The 15,369-nt window shown below is 44.3% G+C and overlaps 1 protein-coding gene across 1 annotated transcript in view; it reads right to left on the minus strand.

The window, feature by feature from the left end:
- The window catches only part of LOC128902607 (neuronal acetylcholine receptor subunit alpha-7-like), a 62,940-nt gene that overhangs the window by 24,635 nt on the left and 22,936 nt on the right, over positions 1-15,369 (minus strand). The window contains exons 3-5 of the mRNA XM_054185895.1: positions 4,766-4,810; positions 2,904-3,013; positions 486-565 (exon numbers count right to left, since the gene is read on the minus strand). Of these exons, the coding sequence (XP_054041870.1) occupies positions 486-565; positions 2,904-3,013; positions 4,766-4,810 (235 nt within the window). The remainder of the gene's footprint in view (positions 1-485; positions 566-2,903; positions 3,014-4,765; positions 4,811-15,369) is intronic.

Below are 15,369 nucleotides of genomic sequence, written 5' to 3' on the forward strand. Positions count from 1 at the left end.
CCTGGCTGCTGGGCAGTAACGATGCAAAGCAGGCTGAGACTCGGATCTGGCTGGCTGAGACCAGTCTCAGTTTGCCTTTTCACCCGGAGCTTCACCCTCAGCCTGGCAGGGATGATTTCACTGCAGAGGGAGTGCTGCTCTTGGGGTCTCCTGTGGTCACACGCCTCTCCGCTCTCAAGAAAGAGCTAATTAGATTGGACATGCAATGTGATGTGAGGGTGCACATCACCTTGCTTTAGATGACACCTCATTTGGGCCTCTGAATGCTCTAAGCAAACAGCTCAGGAGAGTGATTTATTGATTTGTAAAGCGGGAATACATCACTAATAATGGAGCTAAATTATTTCAGTAGGTCTGTCCCCTAATTGCACAGCTTACAAAATTTCCACAGACCGCTTCTAAACACCTTTCCTGAAGGAAAACAGCTTGTGCTTATCAAAAGCTACATATTTACTTAAAACAAAGAAATGGTCTCTGTGCCGTACCTGGAGGAATATATTGGCAGGATCCAGAGTAATTCACCAGCACATTTGTGTGAAATGTCGCATCAAATCTTTCATCCGCACTATAACACAGTAGAAAGAAAACAAAGAAAATACAAGCTGATGTTCGAGTTAAGGTGTAGTAACTGTCAACATAAAAATAATATTTTGGCTGAATTTAATGAACAGAATATCTGCATTAAGGTCCTGCCCTTGGGTGAAGGGTCCACCCTTGATCAGAGTCTCAGCTTCTCATAGACGCTGTTGGTCTGCACTCAGGCAATATCCTCAAAGGAGCGAGAGGCAGAGCTGTTCAACGTCTCAGAGCAAAGGCAGGAGTGAAAGGAGCAAAAGTGTCACGCTAGCTGTACCCAAAGACTGGGCAGTAAGGATGGCGAGGTTTTTCGGAGGCTGCTGTCAGAATCAGGCAGCTCACAGTGTAAATCGAGCTACCTGTTACCCAGGTATCTGTTGTAAGAGTGATGGTGGGCTGGGCGACAGTTCTGTAGTCTCTTAGGTTGCAAGGGGCCAAGGATTTGCTTCAAGCAGTGAAGGAAGGCACTGGGGAGTTGTTTTAAGTTTGGGGGTTGTAGGAGGAGATTCATTGACACTCTAAGAGCAGAAAGCAAGAAAACAGTATTTCTTTAGGATTCCAGAAATTCTGAGAAAAATAAGGGAGTAATGACCTGGGCAAGGACAAGAATTGAGCAGGCCTGGGGGCTTGCTCCAGAAGGTCTCTGGGGAACAGATTAACTGTGGAGGGTTGCCCTGCATGTCAGCCTACAGCCTTGCCTGTCATGGCTACATGCAGGACCATGTTGCATGACTACACCATCATAAACACCGTGTCTCCATAACCAGATGTGGGAAATTCAGACCCTCTGTTCCTCCTGTGACCTGCTTTTTATTCATCTCTGATTCCTCAGTCATAATTATTGCCCCCAGCACAAAACAGGGAGGATAAAATTGAAAAGGCTAAGTGCAGAATGAGTGATAACTATTAAGGCAAAAAGGTTTTTATAAATGCAAGGAAACAAAGAAAATACTAAGGACCAGACAGATTCATTACTTCCTGTGGAAGGAAAGGAAAGAACAGGGTGTAGACATCTGCACCCTCTCTGCTTCACTCTTCACAAGCTGTGGCTCACCACAATTAATTCTCACACAGTGACAGGACACCAGGGCAGAATAGGGGAGGAACAGGTTAAAGAAATGTAGATAAGACAGATTCCAGTTGGCAGGGCTGAAGAAATTTACTCCTGAGAACTGAAAGGACTGGCCGAAATACCCTCTGAAGCATTAAGAATTATCTGTGAGAGCTCGTGGATAACAGGGAAGGGCTTGGTGAATTAGACAAGATCAAAGAGAATTCTGATTTATTTTTTTTTAAAGGTGAAATTATAGACACATCAGACTAACTACAAAGAAAATGGACTGAAAACAGATGGCACAGATTTGTCAAGGGCCAACTGCACCAAATCAATCTAATTTTCTCTGACTGAGTAAGAGGAGGCCTATGATACATCTGAACCTCAGAAAGCGTTTGCCACATCATGTTGTTATAAACAAACTACAGTAACATAGACCAGGCCATATGCCTACTTTTTAGAGACTGGAAAGGAATAGACACTTTGAGGAGTAAAAGCTGAAGTAAAGAGCTCTAAAACAATCCAGGTCACTCCAAGCCTTCTTCAGGTATCTCGTAGTGAAGGCATAGAGAGGAAAATGGGTCTTAGTCAACAGGGGAAAGCAACAGAAAGAAATTCAACCTGAATGATGAGAAAGTATCACCGTTAAAACTCCGAGAAAGACAGATCAGTGAAAATCTAGTCAGACAGCAATGCTGAAGTACAACATCTGAGGTTTGTGATATATCAAAAACTAAGATAGTCAGAGAAAAACCAAAATCCCCTCATCCTGGAAAACATCTGTCTAGAGAGACCCACTCCATTTAACAGTTCAGAGGTGCTCGCTAGAGAGCTGGATTCAGCTGTGGAGGAGGAAAAACAGATTAAAGTGTTCAGAGCGGAAGACGAACGATGGAGAGAATTATAAAATATGAGTGATGAGGAAAGTGAGAAGAAAATCTGGGTTTTTACCCCAGGCAGGAACACTATGGCAGAGGCATGATAATAATTTTCCAGGAGAGCCATGGTAATTATAAGGACAATATGGACCGTTTTATCTGCATTCACCAGTAAAACGTAAAGACAACATCTGCAGAACTACAGCAAGGTAGACTTAGATCAGCTATTAGAAACATCTGTTAGCTGGCACTTATTTGCTTTTTTTGACTGTTTCAAAATTAAGACGCAAATCCCCAGATGGCAAAAGCCCCAGAATATCATTGAAGTGTGGCTGATTTCCAGCATTTAATGCCCTAGTTCTAGGCTCCCACTGGCTGACGTGTATCTTGCTTACCTGTTATACAGAAGAATGTCTGGTACCCAAATCTGGTCGGCTGGAAATCGCAAGTTCTGCACCCCTGGGTATTCATACTGATCCCAAGACAAGTAAACGTCAACCCAGGACTGTTGGCAAATACATACATCAGATTATATGAGCTGGTAAATTCTTCTAATTTGTCTGGAATATTATGGGAAGAAAATGGATTTTGCTAGTAGCGATAGCATTAGTATGATAATATTATAATGGTCAGCTTTAATTCTTAAGAAAGGGCGGCATATATACAGAGGAATACACAGTGTGATGACGGAATGCTGTGAGACATATTTTAATTTAATGTCTAAACTCTGCACCTTGTAGCCTGAAGCCAGGCATCCCAAACCTTTTCTGGTGGGCTGGCAGAAACACCGGCAGTAGGCACCTCCATAAGGCACGGTGGTTCTGAGCTGAGGTGGTTTGAATGACTTGAGTATCACCAGTGGTACGTGGATCACGGTCTGAGTCCCTTTTTGGTGAAAACAATTTAATCTGTTACAACTGTTGGGTGGTTATTTTAATATCTACCTTGCTATGAGAGGTAGGCAAATGACCTTTACATCCCAAGGGGTTATTTCTGGTCCCCTTTCCTCCACCCTAACACAAACAGTTAATTCAAGGAAGGTACAGGCACAGATTTTGCGCTGAACCTTGTGACTTACAGCAAAGCTCTGTGGGAGAGCAGCAAGGGAAACAGTTATCGATGCTGTTACTGAAAAACACATCTGTAAGGGATAAGACACCCACCCCAAGCTCTCTCCTAACAGTCCTCTAGTTCTATAGGTTGGTCTGGGTTAGTTTTTGCAATAGTAAACAGCTAATTTCTGCTGCAAATCCCAGCAGATAGCTAAGAAAGGAACAGCCTGTTCACTTGAAACCATTAACATGACACAGGGTTTGGCTGCTAAAGTCAAAGCAGATTTAGTTCAATCATGCAAGTCTCCCAGAGGCTTTTCCCTCCAGAACTGCATCTTGACTGAGCACAAGCCATTAAGGGGCTCAGTTTACCCGTCATAAAGGAAGACCATATCTCTTGCCATACGTGGCCAGCAGCAGACCTGATGGGAAACTCCCTCCGCCAAAGCCCTCAGCGGAGATAAGTTTTACTTATCCTGCATGACTAGCGCAGGTCACTCCTCAGCTGGAGCAGGTTGCAGAAAAGAGAGGATGAATGTTTATGGACGAGGTTTGCAAAGTGAGAGGAAAGGCAATATTCCCACTGACGTGCCTGGGCACCGCAGGTAGCAATGCAGTGTGGGGCTGCTTGTGGTCCCTGGCCAACCCACAACCCAGGCCGAGCAGTCCCCGCGTGGGCTGGTGTGGCTGCATCACTTCTGTGTCCAGGGGCATGTGCTGGGGATCTTAGTGCCCTGCCTGACACAGCGTCACCCCTGGCTCCCCTATTCAGACAGAGGTGGGGATTTTTCCAGAAGCCACAAGTGTAAGGTGCCTGGTCTTACTGGTTGTCTAGTTCCTTCACAACAAGTCCCCATCACTTTCCCTGGGGAGGACTCAGCCCCTTGAAGAATCTCTCCGTCAGCTATGGTGGGACCCTAACTTTGGGCTCTTTGTTTCTAGAGCCCTACATCCACTGGCATAACAATGCAGTAGTTTTCACCCTCCAAATGTCAACAGGTCTGCCAAAGGATTAATGTAGTCTCCTGCATTTTATCTTCAGTGCTAAAAGGAGCAATAGAGAAATTTCAAAGGACTCAAAATGCCTGCTCATTTCACATTATAGACAAGTTAAAAGACAGCGATCATGTTTTTCAGCTAAGAAATCACATTCAGTAACTTGCTATTAGAAAGTTTTTTTTCCTTTATTAACCCAGATTACTCACCATCTGCAGCCAAGCATTTGTGATCAACACTTGATTCTTCTCATCCTTTGAACAAAAGGGGAAAGGAAAAGGAACAGAAGAGAAAAAGGGATGAAACTCATAGTATAGTTTGACGACAGGTGGAAGAGTTTCTGTTTCTTTTAGAATACCCAGACTCAGGAGAAATAAACACATACTTTTTGGAGTACCTTGTGAGCTCAGTACAAAACCACTGACCTGCATTGTACAGCCCAGACAATAATGGATCTTTCCTGTCTTTTAAACCTACGGACCTCCTGTATTTATCATAACTAATCAATGACAGAAGTGAAAATAACAGAAAATTGCTCTTATTTTTCTGGGGACAATCTGACTGCTTACCAAAAGCACAAGTTTTTCCTTCTAGCTAGTTGGCCAAAACAATACAATTTCCAGTACATACTACAGCATTCTGTAGTTGGAGAGAGACTTATGTTGTATTTGCTGCCACTGCAAAACAATGGTGAAACCACGTTGAAATGCTCTTCCTTTGGAGTGCCAGCATTGTGTAGCTCAGCTCAGACTGAAAGGGAAGGAAGGGCTGGCCTTGGACAAAAGCTAGCACATGGCCAAAGGACACAAATGCTACCTGAGAGGAAGCTCACTCTGCACAGAACAGGAGTCTGTAGGTTCAGACACCCGCGTGCAGAAGCCATAGGAAGAGCTCTGACTCACAACTGAAACAAAGAAGCCCTCACTTAGCTGGTCTCCAAGCGCTTTGGGGAGCCAAAGAGTGCCCAGCTCGTTGCAGTTAGCCTGCAGGTGCAGGACCCTGTGGTGCTACTGCCACAGGGGGATGGACAAGCAGGGCTGCAGAGTCATGTAGTGCAGATACCCAGATACCCTGGCCTGGTACAGCTCCAAATACCACCGCAGGGCATGCCCTGCATTTCCCAAGAGCTGAGGCTGGGGTATTCAGTGGGGCTGGGTCACTGGTATGCCTAGCTTCTCTACAGCACAGGGAGGTATTTCTTCTCCCTCAGAGCATAACCTGTGTTCAACCCTTACCTACCTAAAGAGCACTCCAGCTTTGACTGAGGTGCGTCCTGAAGCTTTGTTTTGATGCTGTAGCTGGAGACAGTACTGACCAATGCAGCCACAAACGTGGTGGCAAATATGTGCCTTTCTTTGTACAAAGCACAACTCATCTCCAGAGGGCGTCTCCGAAAGGACAACTCTCTCTACCTGGTTCAACAATAGCTGAAACAACAGCGAGAAAGTCCACAGAAAAATAATAAAAGAAAAATTACACACAGGACTAAGCTTGTTGAGACACCATTTTAGATACTGAAGGATTCAAAGTGATAAACGCCAACACCTAAAGGTATAAAATCCTAAAATGAAAAAAAAAAACCAAAAAACAGAGCTGGTCATTGATAGGGTCATCAGAGCTACCTATGTCAAGTGACCTAGGAAATTAAAGTAAGCCAGCAACACAGAGGCTGTGTCCCAGGAACCCTCAGAGACCAGCCCTTCCCCATCTGCCTGATGCCTTCCTGGCCACCAGTGAGTCCTCAGGTGTCTCTTAGGGATGGTGAGCATGATACTCACCTGAGTTCTCCATTAAATCCTAGTGATACTTTGTGTTGCTAGACAATCAATAATTCTTTTACGCTTGTTAGCTGCACATGTTGTCCTTGCAGAGTCACTCAGTGTAGTGCTAAAGAAGCCTAAGCACCTTGACTGAAACAGCCAGGTTACAGGGCTGCAACACTTAGGCAATTCCTTCTTGTGCAAAATGAAGGACTTTCCCGATCTGCATTGTACCCTATAGGCAGGCAGAGGAGGGGACCTGCCTCTTTTTGTTGGCTACCTGAGAGCCACATGGGGATGCATTAAAGTTCAATGTAGATCTGGGAGGCATGTGGGTTTCCCGCATATGCAGATACGTCCTGTCAGAAGCCTTCGATGTGTGGTTCTGGATTTATAAGGAAACTCTCTTTTACCTGACATAGTAAGCTTACAATTGACAGACTGCAAAGGACAACATTTAGGGCTGATTTCTGTATTTCACAAAACAGCCTGTTGCTCTTACCCGCTCTCCTGTCACACCTCTGTCAGCTCCTTGTTCAAAGCCAGATGCTAATGACCTTTGTAGTTAGCTTTGAATCGTCAGCTTTGAATGGTCAGCTTTGAATCATTAGCTATGTATTTCAGGTAGCATTAAAAGTACTATCTTGGGTACGCTTTGCTGCCTTTTCACAGGGCTATTGTTCTCACTAGGTTTGTCTTGCTTCTAAGATTTGTTTTGCAGTCAAAGGAAAGCTTGTGTATTGGAGTTCTCACAGTTTTATCTATAGCATAACCGTGGTGTGAATGGTCTTCCTTGTCTTGCCTTTTGACAGAAGCAGTCAGCAAAAGTACAAAGTCTAACCAAGCCTTTGGGCTGCTATGTCTCACCTTAGTGTGCAAGGGGTAATGTCATTTCAGGATGCTTTCATGACCATTCAGTCTATTCTCTTCCTTGCCTTCAGGCTGCTGAGCTTTCAAAAGGTGTTTAACGTTATGGACAGCAAAACACAGAAAATGTTATTTTTGTATTCAGCACTGACCAGCAGATGCAGCCTGATGGGTCCTTCTTATCACAGGAAGGAAGAGAAAGTTTTCCTAACATGGAACTGAGTTCACCAGAAGTGCCTGATTTGCAGGAGCAGCAAAGCTCACTTTATACTGGGCAGGCGTCTGTACAGGTGTATCTCTCTTGCTAAGTCCCATCTAAAGAAGGACCTGGAGGACCCTGACGTGGGGAAGAGTGTCTGCTGGGTCTGCCCAGGAGGTGAGGGCTGTGGGAGTCTACAGTCTGAATCCATCGCCTGTTAGAGAAAGAGGCTTTTAAGTGCAGAGGTGTTTATGACGCTTTCCATCCTTGCAGGTGTGGTGATTCACTGAGCCATGTGGCTTTGTATCCTACAAGGAAATAGTTTGCCCTTTGGAGTGGGCTTGTTGCCTTGCCTTTCCAGATCTACAAGGGAATCACAGCTCCTGCTGTCTTCATCATGACTTGTAAACTGTGTGCATGTTTGAGATACCCGGGCACAGGACGGACCGTATTTGTTTGTTACAAAGATACTTACAGACAACGATGAGAGTGTGTGCCTTACTCTGTACCAAGAGGTCACCAGTACTGCTTTGCCCAAGTAGTAGCTAATGAGCTTGGGAAGTGCTGGAGGCAGTTCCCTAACTGTGCATCATTGGTTTGTGCAGAGGGATTTAAGCTTAGTCGTGAGGATGCCTTTCTTCCTGTGAGAAAACTTGAATAATCCGTCACACTGCTTTTCCTGTAAAAGGTTTCTGTCTTACTTGACACTGTTGGTCTTGGGGATGACATCCCCCCTGCGTCTGACGGCCTCTGAGCTCCCGGCTCTCACTGCAGCAGACCAACCCTCCTAAGATCCCAGGTAAGGCTGGAGATGAGTAGCCCTGAGATGCTTTTCCAGCACTCCCCTGGCAATTGCCCCGGACTGCAAACGATCAGCTCAGACACATCAGTTTGCTTCTGGTATTCAAAAATGATGGAAAAGCTAATGCTCTAGCCACTAGCTAGTGTAAGAGTTGTCCTCTAAATCTTTCCTGTCTTTATCTGGGTCACTTTCTCCCCTTTCTATCTCCAGCCTGACCCCAGTTAATCCTCTGCCCTGGATATCTGCTTATTCTTACAGTCACCTTTGACCCCTGGACAGTGACAGCATTAGTTTGGTTTGTTCTAGTGCACATGATGGGATATGTGAATGTTTTAGCTTCATTTTCTTTTCCCTGATCTCAATCCAAAGCTTACAATTTATGTAAGTCTGCCTGCCTTTTGCATCACTGACTGTCAGTAGATTCCCCCTTGCCAGGCCAACATCTAGGTAAAATGTAACTGCCTTCAGCCACATAATTGCCTGGGTCATGGCACATGGGAAAAAAAAAACAAAGCCCTTCAAATGACAATGTCGTCTCTGTAGGAAGGCACTTGCTAACAGATGAGTGACAGTTATCATTAATTCTCTTGTTCTCTCACAGAGCCACAGAACTAGGAGTTGAATAAGCCATTGTTTTATTGCAAGACACTGGTCAGAAAAATCCCAAACTGAACAGGTCTCAGAGGTTATCAAAAGCTGTATGTGGCTACCTTGGTTAATGTCTGTCTTTTTTTTTTTTTTTGTACACCATTTATGTGCCTGAATACAAGGATGAATATGGTCAAGAAACATGGAGACTTTGAAACTTGTGTTAGCAGAGGCATTGGTCACCACAGGGGATTTTGATCAAGAGTTTCAAAAGGAATTGGTAAGACTTCCAAATGCTTCTGCACTCAGTCTACGAGTGCAGCAGGCAGTCCTTTCCATTGCTGAAACACCCATCTGCCCACAAACTTCAGCTGATTAAGTAAAACTCAGCTTAAATGCATTGTATGGCTGAAGTCCCACAAAACCAGACAGCTTGAGGAAAACCCGGGTTGCCTTCACAACGTTCTGTAAGCATCGCTGCACAGTGTTTATATTTCAGTGGTCTCATTAAAATGTTGGAATAAAGATTGCAATGGTAACATTAACTTTGAAGAGATACCTGATGTTTATGTACTTAATGCTTTTAACAAAGCACCCTCAGGACTAAGATAGGAATCAGCAGTGATGGCACAAAGTCAAGGTGAAATGTTGAGGATACAAAAATACACTGGAATAACAGAGAATGAGCAAACATCCATTGACACCTGCTGAGCTTTTCTTTGCCCGCCAGGATGGGGATGCAGTCAGGTTGTCAATCCAAGGAGGATATAGTTAAGCAGTCATAGCTGAACACCCATGCCTTCCTGCTTTTCTTATTTTGTTGCTTGGGCCTTTTCTTCTATGAATGGACAGACTAAATGTCTCATAAATGTTTTTCACCTAAGGTTGAGCCACATTCCCACCTGTTGCCACTGACTTCTCCTTGAGGTCATGCCTTTCCTGGTCCCCCTGCTGTCTTGGAGAGGCACGTGTCCTTTTACTGTGGGCAAGCAACTCAATCTGCACTGGTTAGCAGCATGAGGCTGTCTGGTCGCACTGCCTCTAACCATCTTCACTGTTCTCCTCCCCAGAAGAGTACTCTGGGGGGAGTATCGCTGCACCCCATTCTGCTGCTATGTTTTCAGGCTCAGCCTTCATGGCCAACAAAGTCTGTGAAAGGTGTTCCTTGTGAAGGCCTTGGTGCCCCGTACATCAGGGACCACCCAGTGGCTTTGGGATGGATGTTAAACCAAACACCTGGATGCAAAACCGGCCTCAGGAAGTACTGAACCTGTGCATTCCCCACAGGTGAGAGAAGGAGGAAGGAACAAGGGAAAAAATGCCAGTTTCTGCTGCCAGCCAGAGTGCTAGAGGAATCAACCATCCCAATCATTCACACAACTGGTCACTGAGAGTCTGACAAGCCTACAGAATTGTGCCTTACCTGCCTTTTTGCCCACATTTTCCATTTTGCACTGCCGCTATGGTTAAAAAAGGCAGACTTGTTCTTGACCTGCACATGTGACATGACCTTCAACTAGAGCCTGAGGCTGTGGGTACCTGCTTTAGGAAACTAATTTTATTTTTCTAAGATGCAGCTTCTCAGTAGTGCCTGAAGATTAGGACTGTTGTGAAGTGTGTCACATTTATAGACTTGTTTTGGGATTGTTTAACCTCAAGTCCTTCAACAAAGGTCTGAAAATTCCAGGGACTCCCTGTCCCCACACTGCTATGGGCTTCTCGGGAGAGTGAAGCCACCAGCTTTGTCCTGCTGTTTCACAGATGCTTCTCATGGGAATCCCAGGAGCTGGGTCAGAGGCCTCACATGGCTTTCCAGCACAGCGCTGCTCTCTGACTGCTTGGATGAACTGATGTACATGCTTGGTTCCTGGGGGAAAGGATGTTATGTCACCATCCAAAAGCAGTCAGTCCTCCATTAAAATCCCAAGTCATCCACACATAAGACGTAGGTGGTTTCTATATTCTCCACGGTGGATACCTCATCCTGAAATAGCCCTCGTGTTTTGTGCACAGTCGGCAGGTGTTTCAATAAACAGGACTAGACACAAATTGTTATTCAAAGCTATTTATTATTCATCGCCTTTTTCAGTAGTTGAAATCACAGGGAACGCAGTGGGAGGAGTACTTATCAGACATTCAGATTCAGGCTATCTGCAAGGCTGCCTTTGCTTTTTCTTTTTCTATTTGCATGCTGATGTGACAGCAGAGCAAAGTAAGGGGACACAGGCCTGTTCCAAAACTCAAGTGAGCTCTTAAAGCCTGTAATGGTGGATCAAAAATGGGGGGAACGTATTTTACTGAAGAGATGATGTCACTATCTCTCACCAGTTACACTCACAGAACACTATTAAAACACTAACCTTCCAAACATTCATAAACTAAGAATGATTATGTTCGATGTCAACCTAAAAGCTTTGGTTTAACTACTTAATTGCAACTGGTGGCTTTAGAAACGTGACCACTTACAGTGCGCCTGCCCCATGCTAGCTTACACGGCCCCCTGGCAACAGTAAGGCATGGCCAGGAGAAGCCTCTGATTTCTGGGGACCCTGCTGCTTTTCCTGGAAGGTCATGTGGAATATGTTTTCCATTTCAAGCAGCTGAGTGCTTCTCCAAAGGATGACTTTCCCTGCTACTGGTGCTAGGTTCTTGAGTGATTAACAGGAAAATCCCACTTGTAATAAATTTTGCTCCTGTGCACATAGAGGAGCTGAGGTAAAAGTACTGAAGTCTCTTAAAAATCCTTGATGGTTAAAATTAGTTATCTAAGATTAAGGAGTATCCATGGGATCAAGATCTAAATTTCCACATCTTCAAACAGAATAGTACAGCCTTTTCACCAGGCAGGCAAAAAATGGGTTAGTTATTGTGAAATGCCCAAGCTGGATGACAACCACCCAAAACACCAGAAGGAAATCAGTGCCTAACTTCGTTGTGCTAGGAAACTCACGTGTCATGTGAATAATTGCATTAGTGAGACTGACATTTTTGATAATGTCTGGCATTTAGAAAGCAACTAGAAAAAATTTCATGGCTCATTTAGCCCTGGCTTTCCCACTTTTCAAGCTCCTTCCATATTAATGAAGAGGACAATTCATTAAATTTTTCTTATCAGAGTTCAAAATTGGTCACACTAAGTGAGCTTTATGACCTGAAGAGAGAGTTTGGAATTTGACTTTAATGAATCTATTGGTCTGCCTGGAATTTTAATGGCTACTCTTCATGATCATTAATTACTGATTTTCAGCTTTCATAATGATATCCATTCTTTTTTCCTTCTCAGTTACACCATTTTGCAGGAGTCTCGCTGCTCTGGTTTCACTGAATTTGCTCTTGCAGGATGAGACTGAAATTTCTGGTGGAGAAAAAACTCTGTGGAAAGATACATGCTTTGGTAGACTAGGTCTATACAAGTAGAAACACAGTAAACAGCTTGCAAAGGCTATGCAGGAAGCTCACATCTAACACAAAAGTGTTACTGGGAGAGGAAAGACTTAATCTAGGAGGGTTGAAAGAGTCAGTTTCTCTCTCTAGCACTCATCAGTGCTTTGTAATTTGATAAAATTCAGAATACTTGCTTCATAATCCTTTCGTTATTACTTCTCTCTCTTTCATATACTCTGTGTTTCAGTCTTGAGTGGTCAAGCTTACATTATTAAAGTTATCTATCTGTAAAAGATTTGTACAGGATGTACTATCAGGATTATGGTTTAATCTAGGTAATACTAACACTATATCGGGAATAATATGTGAACAGGTGCTCATGTGTAGTGGCTTATTTATATTTGTTTCCTTGAATCATTTGTCTGTTGATCTGGGTTTGCTACAGAACACCCAGCACAGAGATTTAGACATGTGACGGTGCTGGGATAAAGGGTGGGAGGGGATGACCTAGCTGCTGTAAAATCAGTTTAGGACGGTAGAGTTGAATTAAAGCTAGAAATTTAATCCTTGAACTGTCTGGCCCTTCAATTCACCTGCAGAAGCACCCTTAGAAAGCCTCTGCTCTAGGGGATGGGATGGTTAGGAGGCTGAAGGCCCGGCTTGACCCTGGGGCAGCACCCAGTGCCAGCGTGGCTGGCTGACACCCTCTTCTGCGCCGCTGGCAGGACCACTGCCAGCACTGTCCACCTCGCAGCCCTACGGCATCTCTTGCCTCCAGCCACAGCTCGCAAGCGGGGAAACAGTGCCTGCGCTACGTTAACGCTTGCCAGAGTGAATAAACACTTTCTCATCTCCAGATGAGAAAGCAGAGTTGTTTTCGCAAGTTGGTGGCATTTAACAAGGCCCTTCTCTATCTTACAGCTTATTAAATAAAAGCATTCAAAAGCACGAAAAACAACTGTTAAGGTATGCAGATCTGACAGAGCTTATGTGAAGAACCTGACAATATGAGGGCTGTGTCAGGCCAAAGGTGCCATAGGGCTGGTCATTGCCTTCCTCCTGCCTCCTTATGGCACAGAGTCTACTGACAGGCAGCCTCTAGTTTTGGCAATTCTCACTCAAATTGAGAATTCTCCAGCAAAAATCTCATTGCACACCAGCTCTTAGGTACTGAGTTTGAGCGTCCTGCTAATTGAGGAGCAGATCACCCAGGAACTGAGCAGGCTGATGAGGGCATCTCTGATCTGAAGAGCTGCCTGCATGTAAAAGTTGTTCTCTCACCAACCACTTCCACAAAAATCCCCAAATAAACCCATAATCAAAAAAATTCAACCCCTTCAGGGCCGCAGTCCCTGATTTAGGGAAAAACCAATGCAAGCTAAAGCTTGACCCCAAAAGTTTGATAAACTCCTGCTAGAGAAGATAAAAACTGCTGTGCTGCCAAGCTAGTATTCTGCTTATAGTGGTAATGTCTGCATCTGAGAGCTCTGGGAAAGTACGTGTAGATCTTTTCCCTTGGTTTCCCTGCACAGCAAGGTACAGACCATGCTTACAGGAGAAAACATGAATGTTTGTTATTTGTTGCCCCACTAAACTATTCTGTTACCTTCTCTTGCTGTTTTCCAAACATGTCAAGATCTTTGACACACTGCATCAAAAAAATCTGCAGTTCAAGTGAGATCCTTTGCAAGCATGTGATCAGGTTTGGGATGGTCCTGCTGTCCCTAAGACATACAAACATTTTACACAGAAATCAAAATAATAGATATTAAATTTTCCAGAAATACCATTTTTGGGAGAGTTGCAGACAAAAATACAGTAAATGGTGTAAATTTTGGCTTCTAGAACTGCAAAATGTGTCCGGTTAAGCCAGGTGTCAAGACGAGGGGGCTAGACTCTTTTCAGTGGTGTCCAGCAACAGGACAAAGATCAACAGGCACAAACTTGAACTCCTTCTCAACCTGAGGAAAAACTTCTTTACTTTGAGGGTGACAGCACTGGAACAGGCTGCCCAGAGAGGTGGTGGAGTCTCTTTCTCTGGAGACATTCAAAACCCTCCTGAACGCATTCCAGTGCAACCTGCTCTAGGTGACCCTGCTCTGGCAGGGGGGTTGGATTAGGTGATCTCTACAGATCCCTACCAACACCTACCATTCCGTGATTCTGTGTGATTCTGTGAAAATCACTCACAGGTGGTTGGGGTTTGGGTTTGGGGTTTTTTTGAGGATTTTTGTGTCTTCCCACTGGGCACTTGCAATCCCTTTTTCTAGTTGTTAAACCCTCTGAAAAAGAAGGAATTTTGCACCAGAGCACCTGAACAACCATGTGGTGTTACGTAGTTGAACAATTTGTCAGCTGCTGGGGTGGTTTCTGTGTCAGTGGCAGCTGGCAGGGTGAACATGGAGGAGAAAAGTACTATGGGACTTTGCCATATACAGGGGTGCAAACAGCCAGACCCGTGGGGTGTCTCTGCAGAAGACAACATTGTTGGGGGCAGCGTAGCGGCTGGGCACCCCTTCTTGCAATGAGGATAATCAGTGTGCTTAGCAGTGTACAGCCTCTGAAAGGATATAACACAGTAGTTACTGGAAACCTCAGGGGTGTGTTTACTTCTGGAAGGGGATTTTGAGGCACTTATTATCTTTGCAACATTGTGCAGCCACCTTGTAGCACTCTTCTTAAAATGAGGCTCTTTATTCAGAGGCTTTTTTAAAAAATGCGTGATACATTTTTTGTCTAGCCACAGTTTCCTTCTTCATACTCCTGCTAGTTGACTGCTTGGTTTGTTTCCTCTTTGTACATTTAAACTTGCAGTTTGAGGAAACATGTGGCCTAGAAAGCAAATAAAACAAGTTTTTCCTGTGGCCCATCAAGTGCAGTGAGGCTGTTGTTGCAGTGGTACTGATGCACTGACAGAAAGATAATGGTAAATAGTATCACTAGCAGAAAGAAAGCTGGAAAATAAAGACAGCGTTCTTTTTTTAAATACTTCATCAATGCTTCCACATAAAGGATATAGTCGCCTTCAGATAAGGTCCCTGCAAATGCCACCAGGTGCAATGAAAACTGTCATTCATGTTGACAAATTGTTTCTATCTAGCAGGCTCCTATCACATTGAGCCAAGGGAAAAAATACTTGCATTTAGTCTGCTGTGAAAAATGTCATGCCTCATTTCTTAGTTGCTTTAGTCTGACCAACTGGCTGGGCTCTTA

The sequence above is a fragment of the Rissa tridactyla genome, chromosome Z (assembly GCF_028500815.1).
Source record: "Rissa tridactyla isolate bRisTri1 chromosome Z, bRisTri1.patW.cur.20221130, whole genome shotgun sequence".
NCBI classification, from domain to species: Eukaryota; Metazoa; Chordata; class Aves; order Charadriiformes; family Laridae; genus Rissa; species Rissa tridactyla.